Source organism: Onychomys torridus, chromosome 6, assembly GCF_903995425.1.
Source record: "Onychomys torridus chromosome 6, mOncTor1.1, whole genome shotgun sequence".
Taxonomy (NCBI): domain Eukaryota; kingdom Metazoa; phylum Chordata; class Mammalia; order Rodentia; family Cricetidae; genus Onychomys; species Onychomys torridus.
In genome coordinates, this window is record NC_050448.1 from 7,543,499 (window position 1) to 7,568,741 (window position 25,243).

The following is a 25,243-nucleotide window of genomic DNA, read 5'->3' on the forward strand; positions in this document are numbered from 1 at the left end:
GGCTTTATTTCAGGGAGGCTTCATTGGAAGAGGCTTGAAAGCTGGGCTTCAAGTTCTGTACTCAAAATTTACCAATACTTCCAAAATGCTTCACTCATCACCTTTGGAGCAGAGATTACAAATGGAGATTCCTGGAGCAGGAGCCGCTGCTCTGTGCTGTGTACTAAAGCCTGGGACTCTGAAGGACACCTAGACCCATGATATACATGTGGACAGGTACACCTTCCCTCAAAGTTATGACCCTGGGCCCGGTGGGAGGACAGGGGGCTGGTGAGCTTCCTCAGTACAATCCTGAGACTCACCCATCTTTAAAGATGTTTTTATGCTTGTTTCCTGTCTTGGTGTGTATCCCTGAGTGTGTGCATGCACACATGGCATGCAGGTGGTTAACCTGAAGGTGTCAAGTTATGTCCTTCCATGATGGGTTCCTCTACATACCCCACAATTTTTCTCTACTCAGGTTTATTTCTGCAGCCCCTGGACAGCCCAGAGGTTCTGGGTGTGTGGCTGAGACAGACAGCTGTGGAGAGGCAATGGGAGGCATGGTTCCTGGAAGGGTTGTGGAGGCGGGACCTGCAGTCTAACGGCCCCTCCCAGTCTCTTACCCCACTATGTTGTTGTACTAGTCTGGAAACAGGCCCTGCACCAGGTACACTGGCTCTAGAAACCACCCAAAGGTTCCAGGGGGCAGCCAGCACTTCATGTGTTCGTACTTCCTGCAGGCCAGATGCTGTTTTCTTTCTCTGAACACCTGCCTGCCTTCCCTGTGGCCAGGGCCTGGGCAGCATGGGAACAGAGACTCAAGCCAGCCACTCTGAGGAGGTCCCATTTAGAAACAAACTGCTAGACCATTTCTCTCGAAATCTCACTTCTCGAATGGTAAGCCGGGCAGGAGCGAACTGGTTACTATTGCATGTGGTCTCACTGCCACAGTTTATAGACTGAAGAACCATTCCCAACCTTTTTAGGTGGAATGGAGGGAAAATGTGGGATAAAACCAAATAACTGGCTGGAAAATGAGGAGCACTTGCCAGGTTTGCCTTATCTGCATATCATTTACATATGCTCAAAAGCACACAGAAGTACCTGGAGCCTGTTCAGCTTCCACGGGGAGAGCACTATCTTCCTAATCATTCTTCTCCCATGGGACAGTCTGCCATGTGGAAGCAGGAAGGGCCACGCGCCAAGAATGCTTAAGTAATAAATGAATACGTCAAATAATACTGAAAGCAATCCCAAAATAGTCTGACCAGAAGAGGTGAAAAACAAACCACCTACTTAGTGACAGCATGGATGCTTGCGAGCTGGTGGCTGTCTCTGCTGCCGCCCCAGGTGGGAGAACTATCTCTCAGTCTGTGCTCTCTGTGACTCTCTGCCACAGGCTCTGACAGCTCACAAGGTGACCCTCAAGCAACAGAGCACAAGAAGAGCAGAAGGCGGCAGAACACAGTGTGAAGGTGGGGGAGGAGAGAGAAAGAAGCATAAAGGAGGTAGAGGGTTAGGCAAGAATGGGGGAGAGAAAAAGGAGACCACTCATTGAGTACTTTGTGATGACCAGTCCATGGTGGGTATCACACCAACACACTCCTTCAGGGGCCTACCTAGGAGACTTTCCACTTCTCTGACTTTTCTGACCTTAGATTGTCATTGTTCTAAGAAGACAAACAGCAAAAAGAACATGGCAAAAATCCACACATAGGGGTAAGGAGGCGGTTTAGATGGGAAAGTGTTTACAACATGATCACAAAGACCTGAGTATGATCACAAGAAGCCACATAAAATCCCAGGTACTGTGTGGTACATGCTTGCAATCTCGGCACTGGAGAGACAGAGACAGGCGGGTGCCAGGGCTTGAGGGTCAGCCAATTGGGTTCACTTATCTGTACCTATGAGGTATTTATAAGGATTCTAAAGCCACCATGGCAATTGTCTTTGGTTACTCAAAGCTGTTAAGATGCAACCCAAATGCAAATACACTCCATGAAAGTAATGTTCCATTTTTAAGTTGTTCATACCTGACAAGTCATGTTTTGCTCTTGTAAACATTCTGAATTTTTAATCTCTTCAAATTTAAGTCAAGAAGATTAGTTAACTTGAACGATTCCCCATTTTTTTTTTCTTTTTTACATTTTCTATTTTTAAGTCCTTAGCGCCCTTTTCAAACCACAAGGAGGACTAAAGCACTGAGTGAACGCAGCAGAGGTCTACAGGAACAAAGGTACAGCAGCACCTGCCATGCACAGGGTCTCCTGCAGGAGGTCTGGGTGCCTGTGAGAGGGAGGACACAGAGGCCTTGGGCCACTGGGTTGCAGCAGAGCAGCTCTGAGGACAGGCTCACTCCATCATGGGCACTGTTCCTGTCATAGGATGGTCCCATCCACAGACTCATGCATGGTATGAATGGGATTTAATGTGCTGTTCCACTCTCAGACAGACATGAAGAAGGGCACCAGGTCACACTCCAAAAAAGAAAACTAGAGCATGCTTACCAAATAGCAGGTTTGCCTTATCAAAACCATGCATGCAGTGGAGATGAAAATGCGACCATCTGCAAATGCAAACCTGCCTGGGGAGGCAGTGGAGTTTGGAGTCGATAGACCCACCTGCTTTCAGTAGCATGCTTTCATAAAAACAAGGAAACCCACTAATGCACAGTCAATCTGCTTTTCCACCGTCAACAGCTACTGAGCTGAATGTCTAGATGATGTTGCATTTCCTCTGTCTGACAGTAACAGGAAGGACCAGTATCTTGGAAAAGGCATTTTGGACAGATGTATGTGGGAAGATGCTTACCTCGTCCCATTCTAAAAGGTAGCTGCTGATTTTTGAACCATTGTCAATTGGTGCCTAAAAAAGAAAACAATGAAATGAGACTGGAGAAAGCCGTTCAGAGGCAAGCTAACAACTTGGTCAGAGACCATGGCTGTCACAGCTTTGGCATGTCCCCTCAGAGAGGGAGCCAGCAGCTGCCGCAGGGCCTTGGTAGACACAATTACCTATTAACTTTCTATACCTCAGCCTGAAGAGTGGCCTCCTCACTGGCAGTTCTGGAGAGTAACACACATTCACTCTCACCCTCTACACTCCTGCCCTGTGCACCCTGCTTCCTCTGGGATAAAACTTTGAAGAGTCACTTTAGGTTCAGTACATCAAGAGACAAAAGACCTGCTGTACCACACAACACTGCTGGGACTGCGAGCAGGCACAGTCACGCCTGCCTTTTTCTAACTTCCCCTCACAGCTTTGGACTTTTGTTTTGTTCTACTTTTTCCTTTAAGTACTTAGGATTAGAGAACCAGCTGTGGCATTAAGTCCCCCATCCTCCACCCCTCCATCCTGTGCGCACACGCGCATGCGCGCACACAACACACACACACACACACACACACACACACACACACACACAGACACACAGACACACACAGACAGACACACAGACACACACACAGACACACACACACACACACACACACACACACACACACACACGGAAAGGTTACATTCTCTGGATAGACTACCAGAGGGTACTAGTCCTTCACGTTAGCAAGAAGAGGCTTCATCTCTTCCTGTGCTCATAAAAGAAATGTCAATGAGAGGACAAGGTTCAAAAGGCAAGTAGCATTTTCTAGAAAAAGTACTTTACAGAACCTGAGGTATTAGAAGGGGTGACACTGTGGGGTTATTGCAGCACTCAGGGTAGAAAGTTCTAGAAAGACTGAGAAAATAAGATGCAAACAGTAGGCGCCTATCTTGTCTCAAAAATAAGCTTGGATTTGGTTCTTACTCAGAGAGAGAGGGGCCCAGCAAACTGCACCACACCCTTACAGATGGAACCCCAGCCCAGGTGTCTGCTTGCCAATGGTCTGGTGTGAGCTATTTAATATCAACATGGAAATTTCATTTCCAAGAATGAAGATCTTGGATAGCTAGCTGGGAGACTGTATGTAAATCACCCATGAATATACCCAGGTTTTTAAGAAGCACTCAGCAAACGGCAGCTGCTACTTTATCACTGTTGATAATAAAACATTATCAGCACTCTGTGAGAGCCACAGGTGCAGTCTTTCCCTCCCTTCCAGCTGAGTTGCCTTTCGTGAGTGTTGAGTGGGGAACTGAAGTCTTGAGCTTTGGTGGGTCTGGGCTGGGGGGCAGGGTAGGGATGCAGGTGAACTTTGAAGAAACTGGCAAAGCCTTCAGGCAAAACCAATTCTTTGGCTTCTTCAGTTTCTTTGTGGAGTCAAGAACAGGCAGCAGCCAGAAGTCTCCAGCTCACATGCCTTTACCCAGAAGTCTCTGGCACACATGCCTTTACCCAGAAGTCTCTGGCACTTTACCTACTGCGCAAACAGGGATCTGCACCAGCACATTTAGATAGATGCTGAGTTGAATTCAGGACCTTCATATGTTTACAGATGACTAAATGGAACAGGGTACTTTTGGTCTCCAAGTGACCTCTCTGGAAGCTGCTGGTCCATCTGAGACCTGAATGCCACCCAAGCATAGAGCAGAGACATATCAGTGATTCCCAACTTTAAGTTTCTAAGATCTTGGGGTCCCTCTGGTAATCTTCAGATTTCTTACATTTTTTTTTCAAAAGAAATAGATTTTAAATCTATTATCTTACGTGAACTTATTTTTTAAATGGATGTGTATTTGCCAAGGAATTAACCAACAATGACTAGTGGGTGCTAAAACTCTGAAAAGGCGGGAAATCACTGACCTGGATTATCCCTGGAAGCCAGGAAGGAAAGTAAAGAAGTTCAGAGTCTAAGCCAGTTGAAACTTCGCCTTTGTCCCAACAACACAGTCAATGTCAGCCACTGACATTTGCACCCGTGCAAACACCAGGACACAGAGAAGCCTGGCTCCATTTACACTGTTACTCACTACTCTCTCCCCAGGCCTCACCCCCGCCGCACTCCGGAACCATTACTTCCACCATCTTCATCTACTCGACACTTTCTAACTACATTTTCAGACAGCAAGACAGACATAATGGCTGCAAAGGGCGATAATGATCTGTTTTCTTGAAACCACAAGACTGTGATTAACAGGTTAATGTCATACTTTACAGAAGGGACACATCCTCAGATCACTGGCCAGGCAATGGTTATTTCTAAATAGTACACTGTATTTTATGAAAAGCACTACACAGTTCAGGCTATTGAAAACAGGAATCTGGATTGAGCTAATGACTAATTAGTGAAAATTAATGAAGTCTTAATGGGGTATAGACTTAATGGAGTATAGAACCACATATTCTGGGAAGCTTTGACTAGTGAGTATTTCATCTTTACTTAGGAAAAGCTAGAAGAACTCATACCTACTGTCTCTACCTCTAAACCTTCACACTGCAGCTGAAGCTTCCAAATGTTAGCAGAAATGAACTAAAGTAGTAGAAAAAGATGGACTTGAGGTAGTTTAAGTACTTATATCACCTATGATGCACTGGGAGATTTACCACGTTCCGGACAAGGTGCTCACTCTGGATCTTGTAGGTCCTTCCTCCCCCTCCTCTGCCTGTCATGTAAACAGCAGCTTCTGAGACATCATGACTGGGTTCACATAGTGATTACACAGGAAACAAGCCCCAGTGCAAACAGGATATCTGAAATGGCCACTGACTGCCTCACCACCAACTTGAGCATCTTCTTGGCATTTTGAGCTACTCACCTTCCACTGCAAGGTGAGTGAACTTCTGCTCCTGTGTGCCAGCTTGGGAGGGAAGGGGCACTCTGGTGCACAGCTGTGGGTGGTGAAGCTAACTGGCTCAGAGCAAGATCCCTTGACAGAATTGTACACGGCATACACCCTGCAGAGGAAACAGATAGGCAGAAGGCGCATCAGGATCTGAGATCCAAGATCAAGCTTTTCATCTCTGCCTCATGGGCTTTCCATGGCTGAGCAGAAGTCCTTCCGCAGGAGAGCACTTTGCTCTTGTCCTTACCTAGCCGGTCAGTTGTTACAGGCACAACCATCTCAGAAGGTATGCTGTTCAGGAAGTTCCCACTCAGCCCCACCACAATAGAGGTAACTCCATTGACTGGAAAAGAGCATTCTACATAAGAAAGTGGAGCTTCTCTCTCTAAATGGCTTCCATATAAACATTCTAAAAGCCAACAGGCTTGGCTTGGCTATCTAGAAAAAAGTGTAAAGTACACTAGCTAGGAACAGGGACATGATTCAGTGCAGAGTTCACAGGCTGCAGAGAATGTATAAAAGAATAACAGGGTAGATATCTCAGAACTACTGAGGACACCATGTACAGTTAGGTAAAAATATGGATGCTTTGCCCAAAAAACCTGTAGGCTACTGCTAAATGCATCTCGAGGCAATTCAACAAAGACAGTATTCCAGTACAGCCCATCCACATGCATATTTAATGCCTACACACAGTACCAAGACTGAGGATTCTCTCTGCACTCTGAGGCATTTGGCTCAGCATTTGACACATGTGCCTGATTTTAGAGTATGTAAATAAAAAATGCTAAGCACAAATGTAGATTCCATCTAAAAGGCAACATAAGAATCCATCTTGTGTTTGTGTTATTTGCCTTATGGGAGGACATCATAGCATTTAAGGCAAAGAAATGATCCCAAATGTGAGAATGTCCCCTGCCCAACCCAACTGAGAAAAGGCTCCTCTGTGCACACAGTAACGATGAATGTGGTAACGCAAAACCAAACAGCAGTGATGTGGCAAGATTGCATCCACATGTCAGGATGGACTCAGATGAGCCATATATTGTTCCAGCCATGGTCAGTTCAAGCTTACACTTTATATCACAATTCTCCAACTGAAGTCTTATGCCCTGTACCTAGACCAGGACACACTGTGTGTTGTGGGAGGGGAGCTGGTGTCTTTAAATATCAGAGTCACCTATAAATTTAGGATTTAGACTAAGATCACCATAAGGGAGATAATCAGATGCTGTGTATTCCCAATACATGGTCACAGCACCCGAGTGCTATAGTGCATGCCCATGATTCTTGCATGAAGGAGCTAAAACAGGAGGATTGTGAGTTCAGAGGTGCCTTGAGCTACTATCCTAGTCAGCTTTCGGTCAATGTAACACAAGCTGGAGTCATTTGAGAAAAGGGGACCTCATGGGGAAAATCCCCACCACCACCTGCAGACAAGACTGGGGGGGGCGTCTCCTTGACTGACGATCAGTGTAGGGGGCCCCATTAATCAATAGTCTAAGTCCTCAGTGGGCAGTGCCCTTCCTGGGCAGGTGGTCCCTAGATGGCATAAGAAAACAGGCTGAGCAAGCCAGGAGGTGCAGACTATCGGCAGCCTTGCTCCACGGCCCCTGCTCCAGTTCCTCCTGCCTTGAGTTCCTGCCTTGACTTCCCTCAGGGATGAAGTGTGACCTAAGATGTAAACTTGAGGCAGGTGTGGTGGTGCATGCCTTTAATCCCAGCATGGCAGAGGCAGAGAGATTTTTGAATTGAAGTCCAAATTCCAGGACTGCTGGAACTACACAGTGAAACCCTGTTTCAAACCCCCCAAAATAGTTGTAAGTTGAAATAAACTCCTTGCTTTCAAAGTTGTTTTTGGTCATGATGTTTTAGCACATCAATAGAAACCTTACCTGAGATTACAACGTGAGTTCTAGGCCAGCCTAGGCTGTGTAGTAAGATACACACACTAAGACAAATGACAAAGCCAGGCCATTATCTGAGAGTCTGTGTGTGGATCTGATCGCCACTGCCACCTTCCTGGAAAGTCAGAGGACAAGGAAACACATCCAGCAAGGGGCAGAGCCTCAGTCAGTTAAACTGGCAAGTACGGAGCTCTACAGGACACAAAAGTGACCCCAGTAAAGGCATGAAGGAAAATCTACGGCGTTACAGAAATTTGAGACTCATTAACCAAATAGCACATTCCGGCTACATCGGAACTTTCATAATAGCAAAACAAAGAAAGTAAACCTTTCATTTTTAGGACAAATGAGGAAAAGTGAGCAATTTCTGAATTTTGAAGACTAAGAATTACTATAGTGTTTTAAGTGGCATATAATGATGGTAACATTATTTAAAAGCAAAATATATAATATCTAAATTTGACTTCAGGATCTTTGATAAAACAGAGTTTAGCACAGAAAGAACCTGAGGGCCCAAGTAAAAGTGAGGCGGTTATATGGGCCACATGGAGCTGCTCTGCTCATCTTTAACTGTGGAGACTGACACGGAGCTGCTTTGCTCATCTTTAACTGTGGAGACTGTCTGGTATAGGAAACTCGGGGGCAGAGCATGTCTGCACCATGCATGAGGTCCTGGGCGTAATCTCCAGCAAACCCATCTCCAAAAAGGGCACGTTACCATTCATTTAAATGAGAAGTTCAGTGCTTTTCACACATACAAGCTGGTCAGCGAGGAAAACCAGATTAATTTTAAAGCATATTGTTAATGTGTTGTAGACAGTAAAAACCGAAACATCATCCAATAATGTCAGGATTATTTATTAATCAAAACTGTTCAGTAAATAAAAAGTAACTGTAGCAGTAGCTTGCTATAGTCTTACCCAGGATGTCTATAAAAAGGTAAAATCATGGAAAATGACCTATTTATTAAATATTTCAGGGGCCAGCAAGATGACTCAGTGGTTAAAGGCACCTATTGCCAAGCCTGATGAACTGAGTTTCATCCCTGGAACTCACATGATAGTGAGAACCCACTCTTGTAAATTGTCTTCTGATCTCCATATGCAATCATCCCCGAACAGATAAATAAATAAATAAATCCAAAATTTTCCACATGAGTTGATAGGTTTTCCCTAATATCATACAACAGAAGATCTACAGCATAGGACCATTTTTTGGGTTGAATGAATCAGTTGGATTGTCTTTTGCATGTAACCCCCAAACCAGAACAGTTTCCTGCATAATGATTTTGTGTTGGACTCCACATTGGTCTCCATGTCAGTACCAGCCACACACTTAGGGAGCAGGTGCTCCAAGTCTCATCAACAGGCCTGCAGCTCCTTTCCAGACGTCTGGGACATCTCCTGTGAGCAGCACCTATTTCATAACTTCGCTCTGGGCTGGTCGCCTAGACTTTTAGAAATGGTTCAGCACATTATTTTTCTGGGAAATGTCATTCCATGATGTCACTTCTGGGCAAATTGCTTACAGTGGTGACTGAAAAAGTGCCGCCAAGTTTGCCATGAGCTTGCTATCCTCTCCATCACCCAAGTCCCCGGTGGGGCTCCTACCAACAGAAATAGCAGTTCCTGTTTTGAAGCAAAGTTGGAACTTGTTTTTAGAAGGCTTTAATATAGATTGAAGCACAGGCAAAGAAAAGGGCAAGGACCATGATGGCAGCAGCCCATGCCCTGCAGTTGGCAAGGCGTCCCAGATTAGGCTCTAAGGCTGAGTCCTGGGTTCCCAGAGTAAAGATCATCTTACACCACTGTTAACTTTATAGACCTGCCAGCCAAAGGAGGAAGATCCTCCTCCAAGAAACGCCTGGAAAGAAAATTTGTAGATATGTAAATGCTTATTTAGAGTCATATGTGTGTGTACATAGTTAATCATGAATATTTAAGACAGTATTTATTTACATGATATTCTTCTTTCCTTTAAAATAATTTGTGTGCATGTGTGTGTGTGTGTGGGGGTACATGTGTGTGCAGGCGCACATGTGTGTGAGTATTTGTGTACAGGCCAGCACAAGCTTGTGTGTCTTTCCTCTGGAACACTATCTACTTTATCTTTCAAACAGTCTCTCATTGGCTGGAGCTCACCCATAAGGTTAGGTTGTTTGGCAGTGAGCCCCAGGAAGCAGACTTCTCAGCCCTGAGATTGCAAGCATGTGTTATGGTGGCAGGGCTTTTTGTTATTGTTGTTTTGTTTGGTTCCTTTTGGTTTTTTGAGACAGGGTTTCTCTGTGTAGTTTTGGTGTTTGTCCTGGATCTTGCTCTGTAGACCAGGCTGGCCTCAAACTCACAGAAATTCGCCTGGTTCTGCCTCCTGAGTGCTGGGATTAAAGGCAGGCGTGCACCACCACCTGTCGGTGGCTGGCTTTTTAATATGTGTTCCAAGGATCACATTGAAGTCCCTATTGACTGAACAATCTTTCCAGAAAAAAAAAAAAACAAACAGATTTTTTCCCTCCCACTTCAATATATAATCTCAATGTTTTTATTTCCCCTCTCTTCAGATTCCCTTCACAACTATAGTAGATTTTATTTTAATGGTTTTATGCAACATGTAACATTCTATCCCTAATGGAAGCACTAATTATACTTTGATAATTACAAATTGATTCTTTTTAAACATTACATGAGTTAATTAAAAATGATTATTTTAACAAAACTCAATAAAAGACCTAAATTTTACAAATCAATGCATACATTTCATAAAGATCTTTTTGTTTAAATCACAATAGTAATAGAAACAACAACATGGTGGAACAGATTTGCAGAAATACCACATACATGTTTATAGAAAAAGTCAGGAAGAAGAAACATCTTTTAAGCTTGAAATGAGTTTGGGCATTTGATGGCAGGTGACAATAAAAACAGCACATGATGGATAGCGTAGCCTTGAGGATGTCTAGTGATCTGAGGGAAGAGCAATGACAAGAGCTGTCACTGGCCAGGCAACCAACCATAGGCAGTTAATGCTAACATTCCAGAGAGGAGCTCGCTACTTAGAAAACCAGGCTTGCTGAATCCTATGGGTAAACTCCAGTGGAGGAGGAGCCAACGGTGAGGAAAACCATCATGAAAAGGTATCAGACAATCTCTAAGTAGGATAAAACCAGAGCAGAAAAATCAAAGGAAATCCGAGGCACAGGAAGAGAACCCGTCAGAAGAGATGGGAACAAGAGAAGGTAACAGGGGCTGGATATGAATAAAATAAATAAATGAAAATATCGTAATGAAGCCCATTATTCTGCACATTAACTTCAGGAAATTTCATAATTAAAAACAAAGTGGCAAAAAAGTCTACACGTAACATCAGCACACAATTTAAGAATGAAATATCTATGTGTCAAGGTTTCTGTAGGTCTCAGTTAAGATTGTAATATTAGGCATCGGAAGAGGATGTATGGCTCACTATGCCAGGCACTGCATAAAGGGGTTCCTGGGCTGACGCGGGTGATTCCCAGCATTTGGGAGGGCAGAAGTCCAAGTCATGCCTGGCTACAGAGACCCTGTCTCCAAAAAGAAACAACAAAAAGTAACAGCAGCAAGGTGAAAATGTTGCTTATTTTGTGCTGTTAAAAGAAATACCCTAGTTGTCTGAGCAAAGTCTGTGAGCTTGTAGCTGGGTGATGTTTCTAAATTCCTAATGAGAGGGGCAGTGGGCTTAGCTCTCCTTCTCTGGCTGCTGGGTGAAATGGGTCTTCCACAGCAAAGGCTATTTCCACACAGCCCTCTGCAGTGACTACTGAATTTGTGACTGACACTTAAATTCCTAGAACTTTTTAAGTTTGCTATATCATTATAGAACATTACAGAAAAACCACAACTAACAACATGCAGAGAACATGAGATCATGTGATGCCCAGGACCAAATGATACATCTAACAACATAGTTCCTGAACCTTAGGCTTAGCAATCAGTTTGGAAGGCTGGGGAAGACAGCCAGAGCCAGAAAAACGGGAAGTTTCCCGTGAGACTGCCAGGGAAGTACAGCCATGAACACTCCTAACATGGCCGCCTGCACAAGACTCAATCACGATGTCACCAACGAACACACAATTGTAGAAGCAGGAACGTTCAAGATGCCTCAGCCCTAGACAAAGACCTACGGGCAACTCAGGAATGCTGACTGCCAGAAATAATCCTCTCCAGGGAACAACCTCCCCAGTGGCTATCCAATACCAAGTGGTCAGCCCCAGGAACATATACATCCAAGAAACATGTGGACTGAGCAGGCTGTAGTTATGTATTTAGGATATTTCTACATCTCAACAATTAAAGAAAAAGAGAGTTTGGGAGGCATATGGAAGGGGTTGGGAGGTAGAAAGGAAGGGTAAATAATGTGATTACAATTTCAAAAACATTTTAAAAATTAGTTACAAAAAGATTCAGTTATCAAATGTTCTCCAAGATTCCTCCATAAGTGAAAGGGCAGATTTGTCATAACATTCAAGTTTCCTGACAAGAATATTGTAAGGCATGAAAGGAAAAGGAACCTAACAAAATAACTTTTTGGTAAAGCATCAACAATAAACCATTAAAGCATGCTAACTATGAAATGGACTGCACTCCCATGAACACTTACTGTACTCAACTTTGCTGGTTTGTTCAACTGACCACTTGAAGAATGGTCAGACAGCTTCAGTTTTCACCCTAGCTTTACAAACATGCTTTTATGTGATGTCTGAAGTATTTGGGTGGAAGCTCAGGACGCAGAACCACAAGGTTCTGGTTACACAGCAGCAGCGTGTACAGTACAGTTCACTTACACCACACAATGCCAGACAGATGTTCACTGATGACACAGAATAGCCAAGTTTAGAGCACACGGCCACTAATGAGCACACTGCAACCTCAGCTCCTGTTTTCATCCTTTTCCGTTTGAAACAGGGTCTCCTATTAGCCAACTCCCTATGTAGCCCAGGATGACCTTCAACTCTGGATTATCCTCTACCTGCACTTCCCAAGTTCTGGGATTGCATGTACAGGACACCACCCCTCCCCCCTTCTCTCTCTCTCTCTCTCCCCACATTTAATTAATTAACTGATTAACATCTCCCTCGTGTGTGTGTGTGTGTGTGTGTGTGTGTGTGTGTGTGTGTAGGTGTGTGTAGGTGTGTATGTGTGTGCGTGTGCATGCATGCGTGCAGGTGTGTGTGTCAAAGGACAGCTCAGGGAGGCTGGCCCTCTTTCCAGCATGTGGGTTGAATTCTGGTTGTCAGGTTTGGCAGCAGGTTCTTTATCCACCGGGTCCTCGCATTCACATCACTTCCAGTAAAGAGAAAACCATGTCACAGAATGTAGCTAAAAATTGTCCTGTGCTCAGCTGGCACCAAGGTCCCACAGGCATTTATAAAATTCCTGTGTTTCACCCGGTCCTGCAACTGCTCAGACCCAAGTAAACACACAGAGACTTACATTATATTTAAACTATGGCCATGGCAGACTTTTGGCTAGCTAGCTGACATCTTACATTAACCCATTTCTATAAATCTATACTTTGCCACGTGGCTTGTGGCTCACTGGTACCTTATATCTTGCTTCATCTGGCAGCAGTGTCTTCTTTGCTCTGCCTTTCTCCTTCCTCTCTCTCTTTAGACCATCCCCCCTGACCTTATTCTGCCTTACTATTGGCCAAACAGCTTTATTTATCAACCAATCAGAGCAACACATACTCACAGCATACAGAACGATATCACCCATCAACAGAGCTTTTACTGACGCTGAAACTAACAGAGCTGATTTCTGGCAGAACTATACTATAACTCCAGACTCCTACTAGGCTACTTTGCCTCCACCTCATCACAAGGGCTCTATATTTTCTGCTGAACTTGAAAACTAGGTAAAATGAAACGCATTTACAAGTCTGCAAGTCGGATGGGCTGCTGCACCATCAAATACTGAGGTGGGCTCCAAGCAATCTGGGTCTCAGTGTGCTCTAGCAGGCCGGCCAGGCTTCACCTAAATCAGCTAGCCCTGTTTGCTGAGGCCACAGCAGGAGCCTCAGAGCAACCACAGAGGAGTTCCAAACAACAGATCGCTCTGCCAGGGCTTCTGCTTGGTCAAAATGGGTTTATTCACATCAGAGAGAATTCTCTGTCTGCATTATTTGCCTGTTTCAAAATCTACTGGCTTTTAAGACCCCAAACTGTTCTAATATGGGAAGGCCTGCTCCTGTCATTGGGTCTGTTTATGATGAGCAACTGATGTCTCTATGGTAAAAACAAAAACAATCACATTCTTGGTGGAAATATTCATGTACACACACACACACACACACACACACACACACACACACACACACCAAAGAAAATATTATATGCTAAGCTATGCCATCCAATAGACCCTAGAAACCCTTATAAAATCATTATTATTGTTTTGTGGGGGTCAGGGTAGGGGCACAGAGATAAGTGTTGAGTGTCAAAGTACACTGATCTGTCTAGATCTGTGGTCAGCAAGTCCTGGGATCGCCCCCCCCCCCCCCCCCCGTCCCTGCCTCCCCCTCTCCAGCACTGAATTACAGGCACCGGAGCCAAGCCTATACATCATTGCTGGGGACTGAACTCATACCCTAAAGTCACTTTACGGACTGAGCCAGCTCCCCAGCCCTAAAAGTTATTTTTAAAAATATACATGCTGTTTAGGACACCTCCCTTTTTTGTCTAGGAAGCAGCCCTGGATCCTCAAAATTGTTATGGTCTGTGTACAGAATGTGACCAAACAGCCATGGCTCTGGGCCTATACTTTCCATGAGGGATGTGCCATTCAACACCACTTTCAAAAGGAGGCAGGGGATGTATAATGGCCACCTGCACTCTGCAGGCTCTTTCAAGACTGGGAACTAACTCACCTCACGTGGTAATCAGTGGCAGGCCTGAGATCTTTCAGGTTACATTCCAATTCTTCTCCACTGCAAAGACAAAGGATTTGTTAGTTTAATACTGGTCTCAAAGGTAAGGCAACTTTGGGACTGGGTTTCATAGTCATTCACCAACAGTAACTCAAATACTCCTAAGTCTGCATTCACCTAAACCCAGGATAAACCTTATTTGGTGGTTGTCTTTTTTTTTTTTAATTGAAGACCAGACTCCTTTGAATGACTCGGATCTCAGAAACAGCATCAATTAAGTTTTAAACGTCTTATGACTTCCTAAACCAAGATATGAAAGCCAGTATGTACACCAACAGCTAGATCTGCAAAATACACCAGCCGTCTGCCAAAGGTGATTCCCAGACTTACCCTGGTTGGAACACTAATGCCCCCAGCACAGGACCCCCCTAAGAAACTTATAGTCCATCCCAGGTCCCCCCAAACAGCTCTCTGACATAAGTAAACCCTTAGTGAGCCAAAGGGGCAACTGAGCCTCAGCCTAAATGTTGAAGAAACAAGCGCTACAAAATCAGGCATGTTCTGTTATACTGTGGCCAAATGGCCAGGGGTGGTAACACACACCTGGAATCCAGAACCCAGAATGTGGAGGCAGGATCATCGTAAGTTCAAGGACAGGCAAGAGAACTACACAGCAAAACCCTGATGTAATTTTTTTAAAGTAGAGGGTACATGTGTGTGTCCATACATTTTTTTCTCATTCTTCAAAATTATCAAATGACACATTAAAAGAGATTAGAAACTAAGTGTATTATCTGACACTGTCCTGAAGGACTCAAAACACTGCCACAGTTTTCCAAACAAGATGTATAGTTTTCCAAATGAGAGAGTCACAGGGCCAGCTGGTGGAACTGGAATCAGGACAATGGGTCAGATGAACTCTCTAGGCCAGCATATATTAACAAAACTGAACATTACAGTGTGGTTATCTATAAAAACATCCTTGTGCTCAGAAAACATGAAACACCTATGGTAAAGGACTGTGATGTGTGAACTTATGTGAAGAAATACACACAGAAGAGAAAAGGGCACAAGGTTAACAGGGTAAAGCTTAGTGAGAGAAAAATATGTACAGAACACAGCTGCATGCATCCATTGTATACCCCATGTCTGAGATTCAGACAAATGTCTCCTAAATAAAGTTGTTTTTGTGAAGTTTCAAACCAGAAGCTACATCCACACTAGCCTACAGCGCTTCCGCTTGACCTGCATTGCAACTTAAAATGTTTTGTTATCTGCTGAACTAGGTGTACATGAGAAAAACGAGACAGTCATTGAGTGTTTTAGTGTCTCCTGGGGGAAAAAAATTCCTAAAAAGTCAACAAATCCTGACAGCTGAAGTTGAGGGCAAGTGCTCCTTTCCAGCAGACAGGCTTCTGACCGCCAGCAGCAGCCTGCACTGTATCACCCACCTAGCTCCTTGGGGGACCTGTGACTAGCTGTCAGCATCAGTGTTCATCTCAAATCAACAGGATGTAGCTAGCTGGAGGCAGTGGTGTACACCTGTACACTACACCTGGAGTTCCAGCGCCTGGGTAGGCTGAGGGATGAGATCACATGAGTTCTTCACCAGCCTGAGCAATAAAGCAAGATACCTTTCCTCATCTCTAATTTCTGAGAGAGGAGGTAGAGGCTCTATGTTTTTCCAATGTGTCTCTAAATGTATCTTTTTTCAAAATAGAACAAAATGGTGAAGAGTCAGCACCAAATTGAGGTTTTATTCCAAGCAAAGGAAGCGATCTCTAGAGTGTTCTTGCCAAGGAGTGACAAGGTGGCCTCTGGTGTGACTCTAGGGAAGAGATCTGACAATGCTGGGGTGAGAGCAGGTGTGGGAAAGTCAGGACACAGCAGGCAGCAGGGGAGAGAGATGGAGCAGAGAGGAGGCAAGAGAAAGTGTCAGCACTGGAATGCTTCTTTTCTCATCTCTTTTTCTCTTGTCTCAAGTCGGCTCTCTGGGCAGCATGAAAGCAGAAGACAGAGTGAACGCTGCATGGCACCGGAGTGAGAAGCAAAGAGGAAGCAAGGCTTCTGGCTGGGACATGGTGGGACTTTGAGTGAGTTACCCTGCTCTGCACAGGCCATCGAGGCCACCCACAGGGAGTCCAGCAAGGAGTTCAAGTACACCTGACTTTCTGATCTCTTGCTCTGTAAACACGAGCTGCCCAAGGAGAAAGGATCTGCTGCTAACATTTTTATCACACTTAGAAAACAGCTACAAATCACCAGGTCAGCCGATGTGTGGGACTCTGTAAAACAGAGGCTAATCTCTTCCTTGGTGCACTGAACTCAGAGCCATTTAATAAAGCTTCACAATGAAATGTACAGTCTAGAGGGTAAAGGGCAGGGTGAAAAGCAGGCTGTGGTAGTTTGAAGGCGATTGTCTCCACAAGCACCAGGGAGTTGGAATAACGAGGTGTGGCTTTCTTGGAGGAAGTGTGCCACTGTGGAGGTCTTATAAGCTCAAGATACTTCCCAGTGTCACAGTTCACTTCCTGTTGCCTTCTGATCGAGCTGTAGCCAGCACCATGTCTGCCTGCATGTTGCCATGCTCCCTATCATGATGACAATGGGCTGAGACTCTGCACCATAAGGCAGCACCTCGATGAAATGTTTCCTTTATAAGTGTTGCAGTGGTCATGGTGTCTCTTCACAACAATAGAAACCCTAACTAAGACACAGGCAATTCTAGAAAAAGAATTGGCTGTAATGTAATTTACTTTGTAGCCACCTAATGTATGTAGGAACTGAAAAGTTTAGTCACTTTTTGTCCTGACAGACCTTGGTAGAAGATGTATTAATACTATATTGACAATTAGCATATCATCAAAATGTTTATTTCACCAAAACATTTATTTCCTATATTATTAATTTCTGATGAATAATTACTTGGATAAAATTAAGTAATTCATGACATTATAATTACTATACCTCTTCCTAGTACTGATAATTGAACCCAGGGCCTCACACATGCTAGGCAAGTGCTGTATCAGTGAGCTATACCCTCAGCCCTATGATTACTAATGTTTAAAATTAGTGACTTCAAAGGAAATTTGCATAGTCAGCATTTCTTACTTTTTTCTTCAATGATGCAATCTAGTAGCAGAACACCACGTGGAGACACACACTACCTGTAAATGACCTTGTATCTCCCGTCTCTCCCTTTGTCAGACAAGATGACTTCGTAGCTGTAAGGGAAGGGAAGACCACCATGGGGTCCACAGGACAGTCCGGCAGGAGGTGCCCAGGACAGCAGGACTGCTCTCGCCTGGATATTAGACACCTGAAAAATAAGGGGGTGGGGTGGGTGTTTAAAAGCGTCCACATGCATTCCATATGGTTCTAGTGCAGCTGCCTTGAGTTACGGCTTCGTTATCAGTAACAGTGACACAACAGTTAATCCAAGGCAGCTGTAATTTTAACGAAAGTCCTATCTGTTGTTTCTTTGTCAAAGATCTGATGTCCAAAGGACACTCAACTCCTGCAGCACCATCCTCGATGCCATACACAGGCTTACGAAGTCTGATACACACTTGGGCCTCCTTGTGCCCAACAATTTCAAGGTAAACAAAGGTACTTTCTAGAAGCCTTCCAGCTTTGCTGGGTGCTAGACTATCCTATGAAGGTAACGCTGGCCCCACCAAGCCCCGGAAGTCCTATGGATTCCCAGGAAACAGCAAATGCCCAACTCCCCACTCACTGCTGCAGGGTTTGCTCCAGCTACATGCTCTCCTCCTTCCCTTAAACACTTCCTGCTGCCCATAGCTCTGATCTGCTCATTTTAGAATGAGTCTCGCCTTGGCTGCCTGCCCTGCCTGGTCTCAGCTGCCCTCTCTTAGGTTCTCCAGGTTATCTACCCGTACGAGTCTCAGTTTCAGCGCCTGTTTCTAGAGAACCCAACCTAACACATAAGGCTTAATTCTTTAATTCAAATCTAACAACAGAGCTTTCAAACTAACCCGGTCCCTGGTCTAGATTAACTCATTCAAATGAACAAAGGAGTTAGACTCAATACAAATGCTAAAGCTTAGTGTTCACACAAACTTTACAGCTGACTATTTCAGCGCTAGGGGGGAATAGACAAGGAATACACAACTAGGAAGTTCCCTGTTGTTTTTGCCTATTTTTGCCACTATCTGATTGATATAAATTATGGAAATATACTCAGTATATTCAAAATAATTTGAAAGTACAAATGACAGGGAGATGAATATTGAGCATTGTTTTCAGTCTGCTACTCGTTCAATTTTAGCAGACATTCCTTCTATATAATTTCTGTCTATGTATAACAGACGTAGAACCATGGCTCATTTAGCCAGATTCCCAGTCATCCTTCGAGACCCCAGGAGAACTTCACCTCACTGCCACCAGGTACCCTCAAAGTCTCTGACGTGCTCCACTCAGTATCGAGTGTCTCTTCTATGGAACCCAGGGGGGATTGCTACCACTATTAATCACATCTGTTGTCCTGACAGATTCAAATACCTCCTAAGGGCACAAACGAAGCCATATTCAACAGTGGGCAGTGGGTGCTAAATAAATGTTGAGGAAAAACTAAATCGGAGGGAACATGGTACATTCATTTTCTTTGTTTTGTTTTGAGACAGGGTTTCTCTGTGTAACAGCCTTGGCTGTCCTGGAACTCACTCTGTAGACCAAGCTGGCCTCGAGCTCACAGAGATCCCCCTGCCTCTTCCTCCTGAGTGCTGGGATTAAAGGCGTGCACCCCCACCCTCCCCTCACCCCCGGCTCCATTCAGCTTCCCATAGAGGCAGTACAAGTATAACATCTTCTGGGACACAGAAGAGATCATCAAAGGACCAATCTCCAGCCTCAGTTGGGGCTCCAGACTGCTGCCAGCCTCCACTGAACTACACCATCTGATGGGCCAGAATGTGGGACCAGGATCTGCTCTGCCCTCTGATCTGAAGACTGACCATCCACGGCCTCCTAGGTCTTCTTGTGCCCCAGACTTAGCTTTGGTCTTTCCCACTGCCCTGAGCTTAACAAACTCCTAACCCCAGGTCAAACACTGCCTTTGTTTCCACACGAGCCATTACAGTGCCCATGTGAGGAACTCTGCACGGAGATATCATTGCCTCTACCCCAGTGCCCTTGTGATGCTGCCTTTCTTGTCGTTGTGACAAAATGCCTAGCCAAGGGGCAGAGGGGAGGAAGGTTCATAGCGGCTTACACCTGGAAGTACTATATCCATCAAGGTGGGACATACTGGTGGCAGGAGCATTCCCAGTCAGAAAGCATAGAGTGATGAATGCTGGTACTCATTTTATCCTTTTTATGCAGCCTGGGAATCCAGCCCATTGATTAGTTCCACCCGCATTCAGGGAGGTCGTCCCACCTCAATGAACTGTGGACTGTCTGCTGCTCCTCAACTCACTGCCGGACATTGATTTGTTGGTGGCTGGTTTTTTGTTTTGTTTTGGATTAGCTTTTCACACAGTTTTTCATGTAGATCAGGGTATATGCTGAATTATTCCACACACCTGTGAGGATGTGAGCTATGAGCACTTTACGTAATTTTAATTTTAAAGGTGCTGTTTCACTATGAAAGGTTCAGCTTCCATTAAAAAAGGAGGCTCCCTCACTAGGGAGAAATTTGCTGAAGTGATAAGTGATGCCTTGCACCAGTCCATGAGCCAACTGTGTAGTGACACTGATTCTGTAATTGGTGGTGTGAATTTGCATACCTCCGAATAATCTAGGGAAAGCCAGTGCTCCAGATACCAAGCACACATTCATAAATCCACCTTTGCTAGCAAGTGCTACCAACACACTTTCCTCCTCAAAGCTTTAGTTATTTAAGTGAGCAGAGACATATGGTGCTGGAAGTACCAGCTACAATGGTGTTTACTTCTCCCTAGACTATGAGCCAGCCTTGAGAAGATGTAGGTACCTGTGGACGTGCAGTCTTGCCAAGGACCTTCCTAACACAAGTGCACTCTGGGAACTCAGCACTGCTTCATAAGGAGAGACGTTCCTGTAAATTCTTCCTTTAAGCTCTGGCAGCCACTGGCACCCCGTGGGAGAGAGTGCTGGGCCTCCCTTTGGACTTGGCCATCACTTCTACCTCAAGCTGGACTCTAGGAAACTATAGTTTTTGTCTTTGAAAACAATGCCATCCAGGGGTCAATCCTCACCCCAGATGTATTTACATCAATTGGATCGGGGCTGGACTGACAAGGTGAGATTGGAACTCCAGGTCAAGTCTATGTCTAAGTGACAGCATGTGTCCCTGAACTTCACACTGCCAACTCTTCTCTTTGTGCCAAACTTTCTCACCTGTGCTGATCACTGAGGTGGCCTAGGATACTACTCTGTTGTTCACTGAAGTAATCACCATGGCTACAGACAGTCTCTTAAAGTATAACAGCTTTATGGACATTTAAGGGATTGGCCACCATTAGAAGTCAGTATCTTTAGAAGTGGTGATTTCTAGTTCTGAATTATTGACCCAGGTAACACTGATATAAAAAGGTCTTTGGGAAGTGTATGAGATAAGTCAGCATAGGAATTAACTGTTTAAAAATGCCTTGAGGGCTTATAAAACTATCTACTTCTAAATGGTTCCACACTGGTTAGAACTCAGTCCTCCCTATGAATTTAAAAATATAGATTCTAACTTGGGGATAGTTGTGTGTGTGTGAACTACACAGTGTATTAACTTGTAGTAAGCCTTATATTTTTTCTCTTTGCCCCTTCTGTTCAGTGTTTGAACTAGCCTGTAAATTTGTGTTTTGTTTTGTTTTATCCTCAGAACTCAGCTATGTGGGAGCCCCTCCAATCTGGTGAAGGAATATCCTAAGACAAGATTACCACAGAAATATTGGCTTGACTTCTACAGCAGCCTTCATGATGAATAACTCAGAAGAAAAACACACAGGAGAGGAAAGGAGAAAAGATGGACACTCAGATCTAAAACTCCAGGCTCATCTGCTTTTCCAGCTCCCAATGTGCTGCGAGCTTTAGCTCTGTGCTCAGACACCTCTCAAGGAAGTGCTTCTTACAGGGAAGTGTTCCTCCTAAGTCTCCCTTCTGCACTGACACATCAACTGTTTCTTTAAACTACACATTGACTGACAGAAACAATGCACAATCACAGCTACAGGTTATAGGCCGTTAGGTCCTGAAAACCAGCAGCTCACCAGGACATGGGAGGCTGCACTGAGCACCACCATCTCAGAGGATCAAACCAGTGAGGCTGCTAATTCCTAAACCACAGAGGGCAGCATTAAAGCTCCCATCACGGGTAGAGCAGGGGCCATGGCAGCTAAGTCCTCAAGGCACCCAAGTGTAGAGCTGTGGGACAAATACCTTGTATATCAGTAGACAGACTTTATGAAACTGACCAAATACTTGGATCTTTTTAAGGGAACAGTAAATAACTCACTTGATTTGGGGTACCCAAAGTTATAGAAAGATGACTGGGGTCTGCAAGCCCTAGGTGGTATTTCTGCACTTGAATTATCAGTAGGAATCTCAAAGAAAAATCATTGCTTTTCACTTAAGTGGATAAAAGATGTAGCTGACAGGGAAAAGAATAGAGAATTGTTCCTTCCCATTATGTGCCCAATCTTCTTCTACAGCTTAGCTTCTTCATCTGGTGCCTGCTCATCTCTGAATGTAGTATGGAGCTATCCTCTTGCCTAACTATACCTATGCTGCAAACTGTAAGGAAAGCAAGTATTCTAACACAACATATAACTCTCCCCTCAGATCCACACGGTGTTTTCATTATGTTAAATTTAAAAGATTCAGACACTGAGGCACCTCAATTTATATCAGGAAGGAGCTAAACCTTGGCTAAGGTCAGGGAGAGAGATAACAGCAATACTGGGGACAAACCCAGAGGCATGGTTGCAAAACATGGGCCACTCAACCCCAGCTGCTGGCTGGCACTGTGGCAAGCTCTACTTTCCTCCATACTGGCCAGTCTGGGGGCATCTGTCCTACCCCCCAGAACCCAGATATGTCTGTTATTTCTTCAGCAACAGCTGTCAAGGGTTCAGTATGTGTCAAGGACAGGGATAGCTCGGTCTTGGGTGCACAAAAACTATCATGCCCAAGAACTGTGGAAAGAAGGGACAAGAGGAAGAAGATGGGAGAGAGAAAACCATGCAAATGACTAACCAGGCTGGGGACTGAGTGGCTGTTACAGGCAGAGGACTTTACCAGGACAAAGGAAGCATGCCAGAAGAATGCCTCCTGCCTCGGCCTGGGAAGCCACCTGGGTCCTTTGCAAGAGCAATACATACTCTTAATGGCTGAGCCATCTCTCCAGGCCTCTGCCTTGCTTTCTAAGACAGGTTCTCTCATTGACTCAGGCTTACTGTTTCAGCCATACCTGTTGGTCAGCAAGCCCAGAAACCACTTGTCTCTGTCCCTCTGTATTTAGATTACAGGTATTTCAAGACACTTGGGTTATTGTTTGTTTGTTTGTTTTAATGTGGGTGCTGAGGTCCAAGCTCAGGGCCTCATGTGTGCACATCAAGCATTACCCACCGAGTCATCTTCCAGCCCCTTTTATAATCTCTCACTACGCTTTTCCTCCAGCCCCCAACCTGCTAAAGTGTCCACAACGTGAACTTCCACTTCTGTGTTTACAGTTGCCCATTCCTGCTCTTGGCCCTCCTCTTTCCACAGCACGGGAGTCTACCAGACACATCCGACTGTGTGCTGTGTTTATGTTTCTGGATGCTCTGCAAGTGAAACAGACATAAGATGTCCAGGAACAGCCATGAAAATACAGAAGGAGCCTAAAGCGAATGGACCCTAGAGGAAGTCCAGCCAGCTGGAAGCCCTTCAGGAATACCCTTGAGTGCAGTGTGTTATGAGCAACGGTAGGGACACGTCCAGGCCACATTGAGACTAGAGGCACCACCAGAGGTACTGCAGACCCGAGGACAGCCCACCACATGGCAAGGGTAGCGACCGGGGAAGCTGCTGAAGGGATGTTCTGAAGCTAAAGCTCCACTACCCATGGTGGCGGTAGCAGATGGGAATCATTTATCGACTTACCATCAGAATGGACCTAATAGCTGGCCCTCCCTGCCACACTGGACACCACCTAATTCTGACTCCTGGACACCATCATGCGGACTATGAGGAGTGGGAGGGTTCCTAACACCCCTGCCCCAGGCCCACCCTCTTGTTCCAATTCATCTGCCGACTTGGCTCATTCTACAAATGCAGCCCTGATTACTTAGCACCTTTGCCTGAGATCCCCCAATGACTGCTAACCCTGCCCAGAAGGAGCCCAGACTCAAGTCTCCAGCAACGTCTCTGTAATGTGCACCTTCCAATATACCCATGCTCCTTGGTTGAGTCCAAATGAGCCCCCCGAGGTCAATCTGGAGTCTGCTGTTTAAGAGCCCCAGTAGTCATAACACACCAAGAATCAAGATTTTCCAATTCAGCCAGAAAACACTCCCCAAAACTCTGGCTCTAGCTCAGACAAAAAGGTTGAACCAACATTATCAATTTCTAGCTGAATTTCAAGACATCTGGCAAATGAAATTTAAATCTCATAACATTGCCATACCCACCATCTCTTTCTTGCCATTGTGCCCAGTGTCCTCTAATATAAAAATACTGTTCTGAAATCTACCTAAGGACACACCTGGGATTTCTGAGGTTTTCAAAAGGTATTCTTCTGCCCTTTACAAAGGAAACAAGAAATTACAAAGAACAAGCTGCTCTGGAGACCCAAGAAAATCTAGAATCATCTACCTGAATTCAGAACATCTGCACAAAGGTGGCATTCTGTGAGCCTGTTCTAGATTTTCATGGTCCGTTAAAAACTGATGACTATTAAAATTTGCAATGGGAAGGGGTCCTTCTGCTTACCGATGTTGTGGCAAAACAAAAGCACATTGGGAATACTTGAGAACATGCTGTTCTTGCCCAGAGGCCCAGAAGACATACCTGTGGTTTCTCTATTCCCGAAAGAATGTCTTGTACTCTTTTGACTTCCAACTCATACTCTGCAAAGACAAGAAGGGACAAAACGTGAGAAGACAGTTGGGCTGTCAATTCTGCTTCCCCGTGCCTTAGTGAAGAAGGTCAAGTCAGTCAGCTGCCTGTGAAACACACTGCTGGTGCCACTCTGAACACTGGACGAGGGCATCGCTGGGATGGTGCTTCTTGCCAGTGTACACTTGAAAGTACTCACTAGATCGGCATGGTTTAGTCCTTCTTCATTCTACATACACCAGGGAATAATGGGTCATGAGACGGGCAGGCAGGAGACCCTTGCAATTGGAAGTGCACAGAACAGCTTCCAGAGAAGATGAACTTGAGCAACAATGGAGTGAGTTCAAACTTTTCTTCAGGATGTGTGTTTGCACATATGTATCCATTTATTCATCTGTAGCTTGGGTTTTACGTTTGAACTGCACTGTTTATGTAGGAGGACAGTAAGACAGCTGGAGTTTGAAGAAGCATTAGATTTCTTCGTAAATAATGCACACAGGAAGGTGTGTGCGGCGGGTTAACACGCGCTGCAGTCCAGGTAAAGGCAGAACTACCTTCAGCTGGAGTTGCTGGTGAGCAGAGTGAAATCTTGACTAGGCTGCAAGACATAGGAACTACAAAACTGGATGTGACAGACAGTGGTGATGGGATGAGAGGGGACAAGTCCAGTCTTCATCAACGAGATGGGTGATGGCGTCTTCAATAGATGAGGA

General features: G+C 44.9%; 1 protein-coding gene across 2 annotated transcripts in view; it reads right to left on the reverse strand.

Moving 5' to 3' along the window:
• Fndc3b (fibronectin type III domain containing 3B) overlaps positions 1 to 25,243 on the reverse strand; it is a 302,204-nt gene that overhangs the window by 67,477 nt on the left and 209,484 nt on the right. The window contains exons 7-11 of one of the 2 annotated variants that reach the window (XM_036190746.1): positions 24,483 to 24,541; positions 17,672 to 17,823; positions 14,505 to 14,564; positions 5,674 to 5,812; positions 2,794 to 2,847 (exon numbers count right to left, since the gene is read on the reverse strand). In XM_036190746.1, the coding sequence (XP_036046639.1) occupies positions 2,794 to 2,847; positions 5,674 to 5,812; positions 14,505 to 14,564; positions 17,672 to 17,823; positions 24,483 to 24,541 (464 nt within the window). Of the gene's footprint in view, positions 1 to 2,793; positions 2,848 to 5,673; positions 5,813 to 14,504; positions 14,565 to 17,668; positions 17,824 to 24,482; positions 24,542 to 25,243 lie in introns of both variants that reach the window. The other variant, XM_036190745.1, reaches the window with a different exon arrangement.